Source organism: Neopsephotus bourkii, unplaced genomic scaffold, assembly GCF_033783945.1.
Source record: "Neopsephotus bourkii isolate Nb327-2 ecotype Australia unplaced genomic scaffold, CSIRO-AGI_Nbou_v1 NB_30, whole genome shotgun sequence".
Lineage (NCBI taxonomy): Eukaryota > Metazoa > Chordata > Aves > Psittaciformes > Psittacidae > Neopsephotus > Neopsephotus bourkii.
Genome location: NW_026900547.1, coordinates 1,508,189 through 1,527,235, shown reverse-complemented (window position 1 = coordinate 1,527,235; position 19,047 = coordinate 1,508,189). Strand labels below are relative to the sequence as shown.

The 19,047-nt window shown below is 36.2% G+C and overlaps 1 protein-coding gene across 2 annotated transcripts in view; it reads right to left on the bottom strand.

Moving 5' to 3' along the window:
• Window positions 1-19,047, bottom strand: part of ADAMTS19 (ADAM metallopeptidase with thrombospondin type 1 motif 19) — a 145,846-nt gene that overhangs the window by 35,011 nt on the left and 91,788 nt on the right. The window contains exons 11-16 of one of the 2 annotated variants that reach the window (XM_061378761.1): window positions 15,433-15,534; window positions 12,467-12,597; window positions 10,956-11,125; window positions 7,727-7,854; window positions 5,363-5,483; window positions 3,511-3,591 (exon numbers count right to left, since the gene is read on the bottom strand). In XM_061378761.1, coding sequence (XP_061234745.1) covers window positions 3,511-3,591; window positions 5,363-5,483; window positions 7,727-7,854; window positions 10,956-11,125; window positions 12,467-12,597; window positions 15,433-15,534 — 733 coding nt within the window. The remainder of the gene's footprint in view (window positions 1-3,510; window positions 3,592-5,362; window positions 5,484-7,726; window positions 7,855-10,955; window positions 11,126-12,466; window positions 12,598-15,432; window positions 15,535-19,047) is intronic. The other variant, XM_061378849.1, reaches the window with a different exon arrangement.

Sequence of the window (19,047 nt, the reverse complement as noted above, 5' to 3'; positions counted from 1 at the left end):
TTCAATTAAATTAAATCTTACAGGTCAGTAGCTCCCAGGATCTTCCTTATTGCAGTTTTTAAAAGGGTGCAACATTCCCTTTTCTGCAGTCACTGGGGTTTTTACCTGACCACCATGACTTTTTAAATATGCTTGAGAGTCGCTTGGCAACTACATAAACCAGTTCCATCAGGGCCTTGGGATGCATTCACTGAGTTCCATATACTGCTGTATGGTCAGGTTCCTCAGGTGTTCTTGAATCTGAACCTGTGTTTAAGTTCAGGGAGCTGAAAGATGTAGGAAGAGTGTTTACCATTAAAACTGAGGCAAAAAAAAAACTATTGAGTACCTCGGTCTTCTCTATGTGTATTAGTTCTCCTCTTATTTATCAGCACGTGTGTTCATGTGTGTGTGTACATTTTCTTTAACCTTCCTTTTCTAACATACCTGCAGAAGCTCCAATTATTCTTTGCATTCCTTGCCAAACTCAGCTCCAACTGTGCTCTCTCCTGATCCCATTTGTACATATCTGAGCAGCATCCTTATATATTTCCCAAGACACACGTCCCTGGTTCCATGCCTATGCATTTCCTTGCACTTTAGTTTGACCAGAGAACCCTTACTGTAATCTTCCTTTTTGTATCCTGCATTAAGAAACTTTTTTGAAATTTTTTTTACACCTGTCAAATATAAATGAAAATTTAGCAACATAAAAGGCATTATCTTAGCCCACAGGAATCTAGATAATGATTGAAACAACTTTTTTTATAGCTGTTCTTACAATATGGTTTTTTAAAGTAACTGAATATGAGCCAAGCTTTATATCAACACTGTTATAAACAGTGTTATTACTGCTAGTTTATTCTTAAAAATAAATTTCAAAATTAATAGGCATAATCTTTAGGAAATATTCTCAAATTAAATAAACACTTGCTACAAGTAATTTCTATGGCTGAATATTGATGAAAGAACAATTAGAGTCTTTCATGCATTTTCTCATATAACTTCAGTAGGGAATAAATACCTAATGTTTGGCTATATCACTGCTCATTCCTCCCCACAGGGGAGAGTATATGGGACAGACTACAACAGATCAATCAATTCAGAAAAAGCAGCTGCATCCTACACCTTATCTTTTCTCCTAGGATGCCACAGATCCTGCTACTGTGGTATATGCTGATAAAGAAGATATTTGAGGTGGTCAGGTACAACTCCTCTGAAGATTTGCTTCAACAGCACAATCACACAATGATGCTACTGATGTGCGCTGTAGGTTTAGTCATCACTTTAGCAACATCATCGCAGCTTTCAGATCATAGTGACTCTGGTTCCTGACCACGAGCTAAATACAGAGAAGGGTATCTCATTTTGACTCCCTCTATATTTGACCTGTGCTATACAACAGAGATCAAATATTCCCTCAGTTTGAATTAGCTACTACTTTGTAAACCACAGCTCTCAGCGTATACTGGATTAAATTGTGTTTCCAGCTATATCTCTAATTATACAATTACTAATTGTATAATGAGCTATATTATTTGAAAACCATAATGCTAAAATGTGTTCAGAGAAATGGAGTACAGACAAATGTACAGAGAAAGAAGTACAGAAATGTAAAGTACTATGCAACACAAAGTTAGCATAGAGAACTGTAAGAGAAAACAAATCAGAATCACAAAGTTAATCTGTATTACGTTTCACATTTTTAATCAAAGTATTTTGAATATAGGAAATATATACACTTTCTCCCCAAAACTTTCATCCTATCAAAAAAAAATATTCCCATTTAAAATGTTACTTCTTTTCATTTTAAACTGTTACGCTTTCAGAATACATCTCCTGTAAATGAAGAAAGTTTAAATACCTTCTGCTAGTAAACCAAAAAAGTGCAACAACACAGGTTTTCATTTGAAATGCTGTAACAGACCTGTTCCTGGTTCCCCAGAAAGGCTTAATAAAAAAATATTGCAGTGAAATACTGTCTGATCTTCATTCAGACTGACAGTGAAATTAAGAAAAGTAAAATTGAAGTGACAAGCAATTAAAAGCTAATTAGCAGCTTTCAAAAATAAGCAGCAGGACTGACATTATTTCATGAGTGCGAAAAGCGTTACATAGTTTTTCCCTTTTTTTAAGGTAAGGGATGAATTAGTTTCCTACTCATAAAAAAGGAACTGATTTCCCTAAATACAATTCCAACAGTTACTGATTTTTGCATTATTTAAAAAAAAACCAACAAAACAACTAAAACCAATAGTACAATAGTATTTCTGTTGTCCACATATGTTAACATGGTAGACACTGAAGGAAAAAAAAAAACCCAAACAAAAAACAAACAACAAAAAAACCCCAACTTGATTGGACATTCATATATCCACATCTGTTGTCCAATGGTGAACACTGAAATAGCTGAGATCTCTAAATCTCCTCTTATATCTTAACACAACAGATGCAGACCCCATGATAAACCAAGGTTCACACATTGATGACTTAGTCTGTCATAATTAAGATTGAACATCTTCTGAATTCTCTCCATTGAATGCTCTGAATTGAGAACACTCAGCAAAAAAGTTTCTTTAAATGTAGACCTTAATTTTGAGCAGAACTAAGAACAGTGATTAAACTAGAGAATTCTTCACTTCATTATCCTATTTCTCATACTACGTCTCTCACTGTTTAAACTTAAGGAGGGCATGGAACAGCACCATTTCTGGTACTTCAGATACTCACACACTGTTAACAATAATACTAACAAAGCATAGTCTCCAACACAACAGCTTCAGAACTCATTAAAAGGAGAGAAAAAAAAAAAAATCAATGAAAAAGAATTTCATATAAGTGTATACTTAAGAAAAAAACCCCTAGACTGCAAAACCACAAAACAAAAAATCAAACCCAAAACAAACAACTACAACAAAAAAACCCCAAATGTCCCCTCCTCCTCAAAAAAAAAAAAAAAATCATTGTGATTAAATTTGTCCATTAAAACAGTCAGACAATTCAAAATAATGCAAAGAAATACTTTTCTGCTTTTTCAGTCTGATTTTACAAATTTTGTTTGACTTTGGTGGTGGTTTGCTATCTGTTGGACAGTGTGGGGGTTTTTTTGTTGTCTGAGCACAAATCATTACATGTTTCAGCATAAAACTCTTTTTGCTATTTTTAATGTGAAATATTTTCTTTAGTGTTTTCAATACAGAAAATTGAAAATGTTAATGTATGCAGTTTTTCTTAAATCATCTGATACATTCTTTGAAATGTTTCTCTAAATAAAATGACAAGAGATGAAAGCTCAAAATAAAATCTATATGAAGAATGGTGCTATAACCATTACAATTTTTTTATTTCGTTATTTCTACAAAATTCCTTTAGGCATATATTTCACAGAATTTTTTTTTCCCACTCAGTTGTTTGGGGTTTTTTTGTTCGTTTGTTTTTTTTTTTTTTTTTTAAATCATATAAGCATCTTTAGCTAGCACTCTTCAGTGTTGCCCAAAAAAGGACATGAATACCAAAGTAGATGTCATTTACCTAAATAGCTGCGAGCTGGTTTTTCTTCCACAACTTTGATTCTCCTTGCTCCTGCAGGTATCACTAAAGCTTCCACATAACCTAAACATGAGACCAGATGTCCCAAGTTAAATAAAGAAGTGTAGAAAAATTAATATTATACATTTTTTCATTTTGTCTCCCCTAATTATTTTTTTAAATGTAACAAGTTATAATATATATATATATATAGTAATGCTTTGAGGGTTCTCCTAAAATACTGAAGCAAGCTATGAAACTGTGCACTATGTGTAGTATAGACACCATAATATAAAATTAAAAAAGTATACGAAAGTAAAATGTAACAAGAATTAGTGAGGCTGAGCAGGCTGAGGCTGAAGCTGAAGTTGTGTCTGGACATTCAGTTTAGTGTCACCATCACCTCTGGATGACCATAAAGGGATTCCGACTTCAGTGAGTGTGGAGGCAACTGATAAGGCACTAAAACCCAAGCACCCTTCCACTGTTGTGTGGTTTTGGTTTTTTGTTTTGTTTTGTGGGGTTTTTTTGTTTTTTTTTTTTCCTTTGTTTTAGTTAGTTTGTTTGTTTTATATTTTTGCTCCATCCTCGTCTTCTGTTTTCTACACATTCAAATCCTGATATGAATGGCTTTAAGGTTTACATCTCCTTATTAATTATGTTGAGGACACCAGAACTGCGCACAATACTCCAGGTGAGGTCTCACAAGAGCACAGTAGAAGGGCAGGATCACCTCTTTGGACCTGCTGGTCACACTCCTCTTGATGCAGTCCAGGATACAGTTGGCTTTCTGGGCTGTGAGCACACAATGAAGCTGGCTCATGTTCATTTTCTCATCAACCAGCACCCCCAAGTCCTTCTCCGCAGGGCTGCTCTGAATCTCTTCTCTGCCCAGCCTGTAGCTGTGTCTGGGATTGCTCCAACCCAGGTGTAGGACCTTGCACTTGGCATGGTTAAACTTCATGAGGTTGGCATCAGCCCACCTTACAAGCCTGTCAAGGTCCCTCTGGATGGCATCCCTTCCCTCCAGTGCATCAACCGAACCATGCAACTTGTTTTTATCAGCAAACTTGCTGAGGGCGCACTCAATCCCACTGTCCATGTCAGCAACAAAGATGTTGAACAAGACCAGTTTCAACACCAATCCCTGAGGGACACCACTGATTACTGGTCTCCAGCTGGACATTGAGCCATTGACCGCAACTCTTTGCATGAGGCCATCCAGCCAGTTCTTTATCCACTGAGTGGTCCATCCGTCAAATTGTTGTCTCTCCAATTTAGAGACAAGGATGTCATGTGGGAGAGTGTCAAATGCTTTGCACAAGTCCAGGTAGATGACATCAACTGCTCTACCTCTGTCCATCAGTTTTGTAGCCCCATCATAGAAGGCCCCAGATTGGTCAAACAGGATTTCCCCTTAGTGAAGCCATGCTGGCTGTCACCCAGCACTTATTGTTTTTCATTTGCCTTAGCATGCCTTCCAGGAGAATCTGCTCCAAGATTTTGCCAGGCACGGAGGTGAGACTGACTGGTCTGTAATTCCCAATCTAAACTAGAGGAATTTATGGTATATTAGTTTCACAGATTTTTTTAAAAATCAGACTCTTCTATGAACTAATGTGCTGTAAGGGAAGACAAATTAGATAACTCCTTATATTATAATTGAAACAATTTGCAATTAATTAGAGATACTCATGCATTCTTATCTTAAATGTCTTGTTATCTTAATGAAATTGGATCTGAAGTCCTTGTGAGGAATGACATAATTTAAAGAAGTGCACCTTTTATACTTCCCAATGCTCAAAGTAATCAAACTGCTACTGGTTCTCTTATTATTTGAGATAAACAGACTTACCTGCTCCTCTGGTATGGTTAAAATCCCCCTTAATAACTTTGCATGACTTTCCATTACCATTGCATACACCGCAATGATCTTCACGAGCCAGGGAACCTAATATACCATCACAGCCAAATTTCTGTGGGAGAAGAAAATAAGGCTATTGTGAGAAAGGCCATGTTTTTCATAAAGCTGCCTTTAGTAGCAGGCATCTCTCCCTTTTGCAAGACACCCTAACTCACATGATCTAGCTATGAATGGAATGAGAGTTCCAGTAGTTCATGTAGAGAGGTCACTTCCATGGTAATTTTTTTCTGTGATTTTATGTAGATTGTTGCATTCAGTCTTCCTATATGGTTGCCTAACATTATCAGCTGCTCTTCAAGAGAAAGACAACGGTGGTCCCACCTCACCCTGGGCAGCACACGCCTCACAGGCCCTCCTGCTCAGCAACTGCAACATGTGCAACTCTACCACTTTCTACTCAAAATATGGGAGGTTAATGGAATCATAGAATAGTTTGGGTTGGAAGGGACCTTCACAGGCCACGTAGCCCAATCCCCCTGCAATGAGCAGATTAGGTTGCTGAGATCACAGTTCCAATTGATCAGGTTGCCCAGAACCACAGCCAGAATGGCCGTGAATGTCTCCAGGGGTGGCGCATCCCATATTTCACCACTCTTGTAAAAAATTTCTTCCTCAAATCCAGCCTGAATCTCCCCTCTTTTAGTTTAAAACCATTACGCCTTGTCCTATCACAACAGGCCCTGCTGAAAAGTCTCTCCTCATTTTTCTTATAGGCCCCTTTTAAACATTGAAAAGCCACAATAAGGTCTCCCCAGAGTCTTCTCCAAGCTGAACAACCCCAACTCTCTCAGCCTGACACGACAGCAATGGCACTCCATGCTTCTGATCATTTCTTTGGCCCTTTTCTGGATCCTCTCCAGCAGGTCCATGTATTTCCTGTGCTGAGGATTCCAGAGCTGGATGCAGTACTTCAGGTGGGGTCTCACAAGAGCAGAGTAGAGAGAGGAATCACCTCTCTTGACTTACTGGCCTCACTCCTTTGAATGAAAATCAAGATGTGACTGGCCTTCTAGGCTGCAAGTGCACATTGCTGGGTCAAAGTGGTAACGTGTTGTCTAAGGTCAACCTAATGTTTTTGAACCTAAATTTCGAATAGAATTTAAACATATCTGGAATATGGAATATAAATTGTGTTCTGTTAAAAAGCATTCAGTATAAAACAAATTGAGTTTAATCAAGCACCTCCACATCACTATATTAGACACATTTCTATCAATAAATGCGAATGGTAAGTTGATAGTAGGAATACACTTAGTATATGCTGGCCTGATATGAAGTAAAAGCCTATCAAAGTCTGGAGAAGTCATCACAGAGTAATCTTGTGCACTGTATAAATGCATCTGATGAAACCAATTAAACTTCAAGGCTGTTTGATAAAGAATCAATAAAAAGCAATAAAGATTTCAAAATACTGATTACAATGTAAACATTCAAAAAACAACTTTTTTTTTTTTTTCCTCTGATAAAAATGGTCTATATATCATCTTTTCATTTACACCTACAATTGTTACATAGTGAGCTAAAGCCCCCATCAACAAGTATTCAAAAGTATTCTTTCCTCATGCACTTAAGTCGCTCAAGAAAGGATAACTATACCTACATGTATATATTTGCATGTGTTTATGCATGCATGCATCTATAAAGTGATTTGTTGAAGTTATTAAAGTATCTAGCAATGCTGTACCTGTGTTAGAAGTTGGTTTTTTTACTGAATTTAATGTCTCCAATGAGAAGCAGACAAAGAAAGAAAAAAGGCCTATGGATTTTTATGTAGAAGAATTTCCATATGATACACTACAAAAGCAATAAAAGAACTGCGAACCAAATGAATTCTGAGTGTGAGAAACAGCATAAGTGTTCAGCTTTAATTATCTGCTACTCTGTTATTACTATTACCTGTTACTCTGCCTCTTTGGTCTTTTATATGTAAAATTTTGAACTCTTGAAAAGGGCAGAATTAGATATACATACCTACACTCCATGGCAAAATTTGCAAACCTCTTGAAAGCTGAGGTTTACCTTACAAGAGTAAATCAGTTATACTAATTTTCCACTCTGCAGCAGTTTAAGTATCCTTATCATCACAGATACACATTTCCCAAGCTAATCCATCAGCTGCTTCACATACTGCACTGGAGTGAGTAAAATTAGCTTAAAATATTTCAATATGCCATAAAAAGAGACATTCAGATTTGGTCACACATATTGCAACATGCTATCACACATATGTGTAACAAACTCATGTGCTAGCATATGTGAGACTGTGTACCTAGGTTTGAAACAAGTAATACATACCTGGCATCTACCATCTGCACAGACATCTAACCCATGCTGGCCACAAGAAGTCCCATCCATCACTTTTTCTGTTAGAAGAATTGGTTGATCCTTTCCAGCTGGTGAACAGAATAAGGCACATGGCTTTTCTGTGGTAGCAGTTAATAGAAGAAAACACCAGATTGGTAAAAGGTCACTTAAAATTATTCTTATCAACATTATTATCAACATTATTTTTAAAACTGGTATTTGCTTATCTGTGTGGCATAAATCTAGTTTACTATAACAAGTTATCTTAGATACAGTGAAAACAAAAAGATTGTGATTCTTTTCTCAGCTGTTTGAAAAACCCAAGTTCTTTTTCCTTCTAGAGCTTACTGGCGCTATAAACTTTCCTACACAGTACTCCTGTCATGTTCATTGTGCAATTAAGAATATTCACATTACAGCTGTGGAATATTTTGGTTGTAATCTATAGTTTAATTCTGCTATATATTTGGAAGATCATGAATATTTTTTAACAAAGAAACTTAACACTTTCTAGGTTTGCTAAATATGCAGGTCAAAGAGAAAAAAAATCAAGTAACTGAGACACTGTAGGAAGAAAAATACACTGATTTAAAAAGTCCTCATTAAAAAAAAAAAAAAAGATAGAAAACTGATCTGCATTCTTTCTAACATCTTTACCAAGGTCAGGCAATTTTCTACTACATTTCGAAAACATCCTGCTAATTTTTAATTTTGAAGGGGAATAAAAAAGTAACACTATCCTATGTATCCATGTATTCCTAATGGTCATCACTTATAAATAATGAAGTTTGCTTCAACACTGCCAAAGTAATACCAAATAAAATGATCTGTCTCCTTTCAGTGGTTAACTGAGTACAAAATGACATGATTTTTTCATATCTTTATTCACAAGTGTAAAACTCAGAAGTTATTCCTAAATCTCTTGCACATTTCTGAAAGGATAGAGTCAATCCTGAACTTGAAACTGATTTCACTTGGACACAGTCTATGCCAGTCTGACTTCATACTGACTTCTGGATTCCTGGAGTACATTTTTATTAGTGAATTAAACAGTTCCAGGAAATATTCATGGGCACTGGAATTCTACTGTCTATACAGCTGAACTGTAAAACAGTCTATGCCACAATTTTTTGCATGTGCTAACTAGCACTAGCTTGGTCTAGACTGGAAATTGCCATCTGCAAAGGACTGTTTCCAAAAAGCAGTTTGGATGTCACCATCCTTTTTAGAGAAAAAAAAAAAAGTTGAAATGTACAGACACTGGACTTGTGTGCCAGCTGACTTACACATCAGAGTGTTCTGGGCACATTTAATTTACTAAATTTGACACAGCCTCTGGTGCAAACAGATGTGATTTCTTTTGCCAATATGTGAAGCCAGTCAGACACAAACCATCTCCAGCTGAGAGGCCTAAGTCTCTGCCTGATTTTGTGCCCTCTGCATTCCTGTTATACTCCTTAAATAGTAATCCCAAAGTTCCCTGGAACCTTCAAGGATGTTTCAGCATTTTTGGAAGTAATACAAAATTAAAACTGTAAGCATTATTTTAAGGACACTGAACTCAAAAAGACAGTAACTCAACAACACAGGACAACTTCAACAGACTACAGGAGACCTCAGTCAAGCACAGCAACTATTCTGGACACGGTGTGCAAGTGGTGTCTGCTAAAGACTAAATGCAAATAATTAAGGATTTGAGAACAATGTATTTCTGTAATACTGGAACTTTTCAGCTGACGTCCACTTTTATGTCTCCTGAAGGACAAACTCAGGACAATAGCATCTCTCAGAGCAAAGTTAGATGAAAGCAATCATCCATAGTCCTTAACATGGGTCAGGAGAGTATCAAGATTTTTCATCAGATGACTGAAGGTCTCAAAGTTGGGCTGAAAATTTTTGACCCCTTAGGATATAAATCATGTGTTCCTGTGATAACATAAAATTTAGTAAAAGTAAAAAAAGTAAAAAATTAATTCACTAGATGAGCACCTATAAAAAAAATGGAGTTCTCCTTACTATAAAATGAGCTAATATAGAAGCCTAATGAAAATAGTCTCAGAAGTTTTCACTTTGCACCTTGAGAAGAGGCTTAAAAGAAAATAATCAATCCTTGTTTATCTAGACTTATATTAAGTTCTTGATAAGAAATTAATATTTTTCAGAATTCTGAAAATAGTTCTCGTAAAAACTGTGCTTTCTAATGGTTTCTGATAATTTGTTGTAAGAGTTAAATATAAATGGCAATAACGTGTGACAACACACACCTACAGTACTCCTGTGTTGTTCCAGGCCCTTCCTTAACACCAGTTGCTGTGCTTTTATTAATTTCTCAAATTAACTGTTTTTATAACTGAAGTTTTTCTGATGTTTTCGTGTTTGGTTGGGTTTTTTTGTTGTTTACTTTTTTGGTTGTTACTGCTGTTGTTGGTTTTGGTTTTAGAGTAAATAAGTCACATAAAAATTTAGAGAAAATTTGGTGGAATGGCAGCTATTGTTCACATTCCTAGCAAGAATTCAGGTATAATGGTTTGTTTTGTAGTTGCTGATATTTTACACCAACATTATCTGTGCAGATACTGTAAGCTCAACATCACTGTACTCCTACTTGAGCAGGCTCCTAATGGTACGGTGTCTAAGCAAGTTTGTTACACTGAAGCATGCATGCAGTATGCCTGGACTTTGCATGAAGCAGCTGTTAGGATTTATAGAAAACTTACCTAAGTATGCAGTATGCATTACATATGGACTTAAGCCAAAATCAAACACCGGTATGTGAAATACTCGAGTGTTATGCTAAATGTAGTATCTCCTTCCTTAAAAATAGAAGTTTACAATATCCGTATTGTCTTTTCAGCTTTGTAGGTAGAAGTATAACTGATTTATGCAAGCTTGAGGATTTAGCATTCCTCGAGAAAGCTATATTTCCGAGGCACTTCATACTTCATTTCTGATTAAACAGGACCAAACTGATACCGAATTTCAGTTCAAAGGTAGTCGTTACACATCAAGGACAGATTCAATAGGAATATAAGACAAAATATTCAGGACATGCAACAATTCCACCAGATGTTGTCTATGAAATGAAAACAGACAAAAACCTTTGGATTGGGCTTGTTTGCCTGCTTTAGTTTTTATTTTATCTGTCTTGATCAACAACAATAGCAACAATATATAAGCTTTATGAGCAGATGATAAGAATGTGGTGATGGTTTATACTTACCATCATCAATGACAGCATGCCACTGGTGCACATGCTTCTGATAGGAAGATCTGGCACTGAAAGCCTGACACTGCCAGTCCCTGAAGGCAGGCACGCCAGCAGGACAAGAAGGATTTTCACATACTCTATACTGCATCGTGGGACCATGACACTCTGCTTCAAGGCCTGAACTAGAAAAGATGGCATAAATATAATGCTTTATTGTTTTAAATGTTTTGTCAAACTTACAGCACAGTTTATGCTATACACAAATTTAAATAACAAATATTTTTTGTTGACAAACAACATTAAAAAATCACCCACAAAAAATCAAAGTCACAGAACAAAGCACGTTTGCCTTCTGTTTGTACTGGTTTCATTACATACAAAGAGTCATGGGTGCTAAACCATAATGTACACTTGGCCCCAAACAAGTGCTAGTACTAATAGGAGCAGTCAGTAAAGAGAACCTCAACTTCAGTTTTGATATAGTTCACGTGACTTTTCTCTAGCTGGACAGAGGCAAAGGTGCCACTGAAAGAAAGCAAGACCTGCTGGTTTGCTACCTCTCCTTTTTAACAAGTGTGGTGTTGCAGAGTTCAGACAATGTATCTTGTTTCTTTTTGGTCTCTACAGTTGTGCTTGCAGGTCCTAATGAACAAATTCAAAAGAACTGAGAACTGCAGAAACTGGGGCTAATTATTTGTAACCTTGCCTGGAAAAATGAATAAATGAAAGCAAAACTGAGATATCAGAAATTCTGGAAGTAGCTTTTAGGCATACAGCTGGCAGTGGCACTTAGATGTCAGTAAATATGAAGGCATTCTGCACATCTGAGGCTTCTGTTAGACTACCATGGGTTTGCATTGCCATATCCAAATTTTCCTCACATTATGCAGATTTCTCTTTTTAATCCCTCTGTCTTTCCTGTCATCATTTTTCCCCCAAATCTGTTACTTTCCTCTTTCTTCATTTTTCCCTTTGTTCTATTATTTTAAGTCATCAGCTGTTCCCTGACTTGCCCTGCACTGTTCCACTCCCCTCCTACTACCCTTTTTCCTCTTCTCCTCTCCCCTTCAATTCTGTCCTCTCTTTTCTTCCCCTCCCCTTCCTTTTTTTTTCTGTCTCTCTATTCTTCTTCTGTCCCCTCCCCTCTTCTTCCCTTTCCTCCTCTCCCATCTACTTTCTTCTCCACTTGTCTTCATTACTTAGCTCTGCAATTCAAAAATTATGAATTTAATTTTCCGTTGTCTTTTCAGGTGAAGCTTAAAAAGAAAGCTGCATTCTCACATTAATATTATCTAAGCTTTTGACAGAAGCAGAAAAGAGGATAAAAAGAGTTACCATGCAATAAAAAAAACCCCCGAACCAACAACAAATACCTATTCTCCTAAGTGTCTTTCAGTATTGATGAAAAAATTAATTGCTTATGTATAGGAGAACTTTATCTTGACTGGCTTCTGTACTCATAAGATTTAAATTCTGTTCAGAAATTCTGATGAACAGCAATGGAAACCTGAACTTGTTTTTACCCAGGGCATTTGCGTTGTCGACTGGTGATTCCAGTGTTGCAAGTACGGCTACAAGGGCTCCAGGCACTCCACTCCCCTTCCATATGCTCCACAAAAGAGGTCCGATTGATACACTCTCCAGCCTTACACTGCTAGGTGAAAATTCAGCTCTTAAGTAAATAAATCAAGTCATATGCAAAACAATTTACTGTTCCACAAGCACACAGGAAGCATAAAATAAACATTTTGTTCAATACATGGTTTGAGCCAGGAACGCTTTTTTTCCTATTGTTGCCCATAACTTTTTTTTTCTCTCTTAGTAAATAAGAAAGCCAGAGACCTTTCTCTGATCCCCAGATCATGCTGTCCCCTTTATTTGAGACTGGGCACTTCTTAGGAAAATGCTGCTGGATCCAGCCCAAACCCACTGCAGGGATCATCCTCTAGCTGAGTTGTAAAAATGATCACAGCACAGTGTTCAGGGCTGACCTCAGGACATGTTTGGTTCACTGTTACAGTGAACTACAATTACAGCTCCCATGTAACTATCAGCAACTGCATTGTCACTGATCATCCAGTGACAATTTCAATTGAAAGAGATATTACAAGTAATAGAGAAAATTATATTTTATTCATAACTTGTATTCAAAGGGAGAATAGAAGCCTTAATAAGCTAGTGTTGAGAAAGATGAGAATTTCTGGTATTTATTTAAATCATATAATTACCTCAATAATCTTGTTAGCATGTATCATTTTCTAGGACAACTGCAATTTCTCACTCAAAAAATATCCAATTTAATACTATTATGCTCTGTAAACCATGTCCATATCTAGTGTAAGGAATCATAACTCTGCAGAAACTAGTACTTTAACAACTTATACCACCTGAATACCCATCCCACATATGACAAAATTTCAGCTATTGCAAAACAGTAAGGCTACAAGTAAACAATGAACACTTAATGTCATTAACATCAGTAATTTAACCCATTTCTCTTTGCACTCTGAATTATTTGTGAATTACTGCTATCAGTGGATAAAGTTCATGAAGAAGTCTCATATTTTAAGGAAATGAAAACATGCCACCAATGCAGTCAGTAAAGGCTTTTGTAATTTTTAGAATTGCTGTCACATTGTCTGTGCTAAATCCTTACCTGGATATTTTAAACTCCACCTGCAGTTTCAAACTGGTCTTCACTGATCAATTAATCTCAATTTTTTTTCCTTAAATCATGGCATTACAATGATGACATAATTATACCACAGATCTTTTTACGCTCTTGTATGTTTGAGACCAAAAATGTTCAGATTTATTTAAAGATATTCCTTCCAAAGTAACAGGCAACATGTTTTTTTTTCCTAGAGATGACATCTGCCTAATGTAGACTCTGAGGGATGCTTATAAATCCTTGACTTAAAATCAACCATGCTGGACAGGCTGTGCAACTGAAATTTCCCTCTCTTCAGAAGGTCCTAAGAAGAGCACAAGGCAACAATACTCCATCTCTGCAGTATCAGTAAACCAAAACAAATCCAGTGATCTGTGTAATCTGCAGCTCATCTTGGACAGATAATACAGTACAAAAGAAGAATAATCACTTCTAATCCTCTGAAATGTTTCAGTGATATCTGCTTAGCTTTTTATTGCTAGACATAATTGAGAGATCTCTGAGCCTGGCACAAGGCTCAATGACATGTTCGAATGAGAATGGGTACTTTGTCTTGGTCGTAATTATTTACTCCCTGCTAGCTAAGCTCTACAATAAAGAGATCAGTGTTACCTCCATCGTTGGACTTTCCTATGACCCATGTCATTAACCATAATGTTCGCACAGTTAGAATGAGTCCTCTGCAACAAGTTGCTATTATCTCCATTCACAAGTCAGACATTAATGTGCAAAACGCAAACTAATCTTGGGTGCCCAGTTCACGATGGCAATGGTTTCACAGGGAAAATTTTGAGTGGTCTTAATAAGAGGACTGCTTCCTCATTCTATAACATGGATTTTAGTCTCAGTGTAAAGACTGCAACATCAAACAAAAGTCCCTTACTTTCCAGATATTGGAAAGAAATATCAAGACAGAATATCAACTACACACATTTATCAAAATAAAAAGTTTGCAGCAAATATTTTAAAGATATTAAAAAGAATAAGTCCTGTGTTTCCCTTAGTACAGAAAATGGTGTTATCCGAACATTTTATCTGTCAATTTATAGACTTGTTTACTTTTGTAGGGTGATGATGACAGTTCTGGTGAATGTAATATGACCCAAAGAGCAAATCACTCCTGTGGGAGACAGCTGTCAGGACAATAGTATGAAAATCCCAACATATATCCATGCTCCTCTCTATTATCTGCTTGTGGTTATTTATCTTTATTTGCAGTTAAATAAACAGATGACAGAGATTATTCAAACATGAAAGCTCTTGAAGGACATTTTATTTAAGTCTGACTTTAGGTGACCATTAACTTTGTCTTTGATGGCATACTTGTAATGACATCACTCTTTTAAATGCACTGACACTACAAGTGTTGATTTACAAAGTTTATCACTTGTGATAAACACACTGTATCAATCCCTCTGGTGAGATGATTTCTAAATCTTAAATCATAGCTGAGAACTTTGTATCTATCTTTGAAAGCTTATGTTTCTGTTTATGGTAATGGCATTCCGTTCATAAATAGGATACAAAACCAGAACAAATTTGAAATAAAACCATGTAAGCATCAAAACATCCGTGGCTTTGGCTTTTTTTAATTCACTGTTTCAGAGAAATGTACTTCTAAATCATAACATACAATATGTAACATGTAATATATAATGTATCATATATCATATATATAATATAATCAGCTATATATGATTTTTATTATAATTGAGGTAGCAGCAAGAACTTTAAACAAATACAAAGACCTGTTCAGCTTGTTACCTTAACTGCTAGGTGTTCAATATCATTTATATTGCTTTTCTACCAGAAACATACCTTTCCAGTGTCACAGTCTGTTCCATCCATTGGTGGATCCAGTTTAGTTTTGCATTCCTTCTCACTTTCCACCTTACACCACAACCCAGTGCAAATGACATGCTGAAAACCAAACACACAGATAACCGCAAAATCTGTTATGCAAGGCTTTCTGCGTGCAATCTACTAAAGTTGTCATGAAGTTAACAGTTTGATGGTACTGAAGTATGTTTAAAGACAGGTCCAACATGCACAAATCCCAAAGTGCACAAATTCTGCTTAAGGCTTTTACTAATCATACTGCTCTAGGACTTCCAAGTCCCCATTGTTAATACCATTCCAATGACTGCTGCTATCTTACTTCGTTCCTGTAGAAATACCTCAAGACAGCTACCAAGTCTGATATCCACAATGAAGACACAAAGTAAACTGAAAAATCAGGGTGAAATATTTTTGCTGGCAAAAAGAGAAGGTAGATGACTGCAGTTGTTGTCAGTGGTGAATTTCGGAGGTGGAAAGAAAAGTTGTTCATTCTGTCCCTCTTCATCAGCATCAGAACATCATAGTTTCATGTTCCTCAAAAGAAAGTTGAGCCTTGAAGAATGCTGGCTTACATTGCCTCCAATTTCCTTGGCAGCTTTCCCTGTTTTCCTCTAAAAAGTCCTCCTTCTCCCATGATTTTCAGTCATGACTTCATTCTCCTTGCTGTCTTTACAGTAAACTGGGTGGATGAGTACAGAGGGAATGTGAAGTTCAGTTGCAGTGTGAATGTTATTGCATGTGCAGACCGATTCCCTACAAATATGTACAGTATTCCCAAACAGGGGCAAGAAGGATCAGGAGACAGGTTGCAGGCAGGATAACATAAAGATCAATTGCTTTTCTGAAATCAGGGTTGCCAGAACTTTTTCTAACTGAAATTATTTGTTACATTGGCAAATCCAGTAGGAGTCTCTGCCTTTTACACCATGCATTAAAATGTGGGATAAATCTTATGCTACCTGGAAAAAAGACTTATGGCACAGGAAACGTAATTCAACAAAAGATTGTGTCTAAACCAGGGAACAGCACAGTTCCAGTGGGAGTCTTGCATGTAAAAATGTCCGTAGCATCAACTTTCAGAAAAAGTCAAAGATTGCAGCGGTCTGAACTAATAAGACAATTGGTAGCCTATGTATATCCTACAATATAGCTACAGAAGTCTTATCCCGTTCCTTGATTATTTTAACAAGCATCTTTAAAATATCAAGCTCTAATTTCTGTGCTTGTTCATGGGAGAATTGTTTCGGGGTTTTTTTGTTGTTTTATTTTTAACATGCACTGTAAGATATACCTTCAAAGCTGAAAACTAAACTTAGCAAAATTTCTGGGCCAGTTTTGGAAGACAATGTCAATGAGACAAAGTATCAGATGTTCATGACAAAGTGTTTCCATACCAGGCTTGAAATGTATACTGTTGGAATAACTCCACGAATATATACGCTAATTGAACGTTTCTAATTAAGATTCTTTTTTTTTTTTTTTAATATCCCTAAATCTTATATCATTGTAAAATGGCTGACAACAAACTTACAGTTCCTTACAAATCTGGAAACAACTTTTCTAAACTCAGGAAAACATGAGGTCAGATTCACAAGGATTTGGGTACCTGACCACATTAATGCATTTGAGCTGTGTAAAGTAAATCAAGTAAAGACATTTGACTTGCTAAAGTGTTTTGTATATATCTGCATGTTTCTGCAAATACTTGTGTACCACCTTCTTACGAACCATGAACATAACTTCCCCAGCCAGAAACATCTTTGAGCCTTAAGTGAACTGTATTCTAAAACCACTTGTTTCTCTTCGGCAATTTTAAAAATAAGCATTTAATATTACTATAACATTTCATCCTAGACTTTGTGATTCCCCAATCCAAAGAAATGGAGGATGACTTGTAAGGTTTTTTTGGGCTTTCCATTTCAGTCAAACCACAAATAGTCTCTTTACAAATCACAAATCACTCTTTACTCTTTATTCTTCAAATTGTATTGCTGCTGCGCTAGTAAGAGAAATGAGAATTACTGTTAGCATTTAACTTTTGATATTTGGGGATTTCTGCATATGTCTGGGGAAAAAACATGATGCACATATGAAAACTAACAAAATCTGGAGGTCAGTGCCAATATTACAATCACTTCAAAATCTGAGCATAAACTTTTAAACAAGAAACTTACTCCTCTGGGAACAAAGTTTGATTCAGTCAAAATCAAAATAGCTATTAACACACACAGAGGTTTACCAGGTATCTATCACAAACATAGTTCAACAGCCGTTAAAGACTTCTAGACTAGCCAGAGAAGTAAGGGTTATTGGAGATGATAAACTTATATATGTGATTATTAGATATTCACAATCTGTAAAATAATTAATTGTGCGTACACTGGAAAACAATATTGCTAAGCACACACAAAGTATTTTGTTTTGTTTTTCTTGAAAGAATGAATTTTTAAGAGCAAAATCTTGTAAAATACAACATGAAAGTGACAATGTATTACAGAAATAGCAGAAGTTATTCCAGCTTTTGGGGTAGGTTTTTTTTTTTTTTTTAATTAATGTAAAAAGTAAGGCGGTCTGTGTGCACCAGAAGGATGCATTTCCAACCATATAAGTATTTGCAAAGATGGTCCAGTTGAGAGGAAAGACCACAGACAAAAAGAACATTTCAGAAATGTATTTGTGTGAAGTCAAGATTGTTTAGAGTGTGGTGGTGGAGATGAGGACAGATATTTCACCAGGGCTGTAATATTTCATGACTTTTGTTCTTTTCATTGTGATCTTTCCCTGAAATGCCTTAAAAATCATCATGAAATATAACCAGTCTTCCACTTCTGTGCAAATATCGCAGCTGTGTTATGACAAGTATTGTTTTAGCGGAACTGACTAGATAGCATTCGCATCCTGGACTTTAATCTTAAAAGTCAGCATCTAATAGTTCAACAATTATATTAAGTTGTCAAGTTCTACAATCACGTTTAATCATGGAGAACAGCTTCTGGGCCATGATCTCATTATCTGTTATGTGAAACAATGTTATGGTCTAATTGATTCTTATGTGAGACATCATGGGCATAAAAGCAAACTTGGCTCCCTTACAAGATAAGCATGGCGACATGGTGTAAATCTTACATTCTGAGATCCACTCACACTTTCTCAGGCTCTATAAATTTTGCTTGGGGCATGAAAGAAAAGTCTTTAAAATAAAGATGAAAAGGAAAAAAAAAGTCTGGACATTTTTCATGAAAGATAAGTGGGAGGGGCTCACTCAAGAATATGTGGGAGTAGGCCCCCAATGGTCCCTTCAATCCTTTGCTTTAGCAAAATGACTATTAAATTATAAAGAGAAATTCTTGATAACCAAGGAAAATCATTGTCATCTGAACTGTTTCTGAGAGGTTGCCATGTAATTTGACTGTAAATGATAGTAAAGTGCTGCTCAGTAAGATTATTTGTAGATTATTTTTAGATCATTAAGAAAACTATTTTCCATTACTACTCAATTGTTTTCTTTCTTGAAAAGCTGTTACATACTTGCTTAATGCAAAAGACTGCATTGAAGTCTACTCATCAAATTATCTTCCAGTCACAAAAACCCTA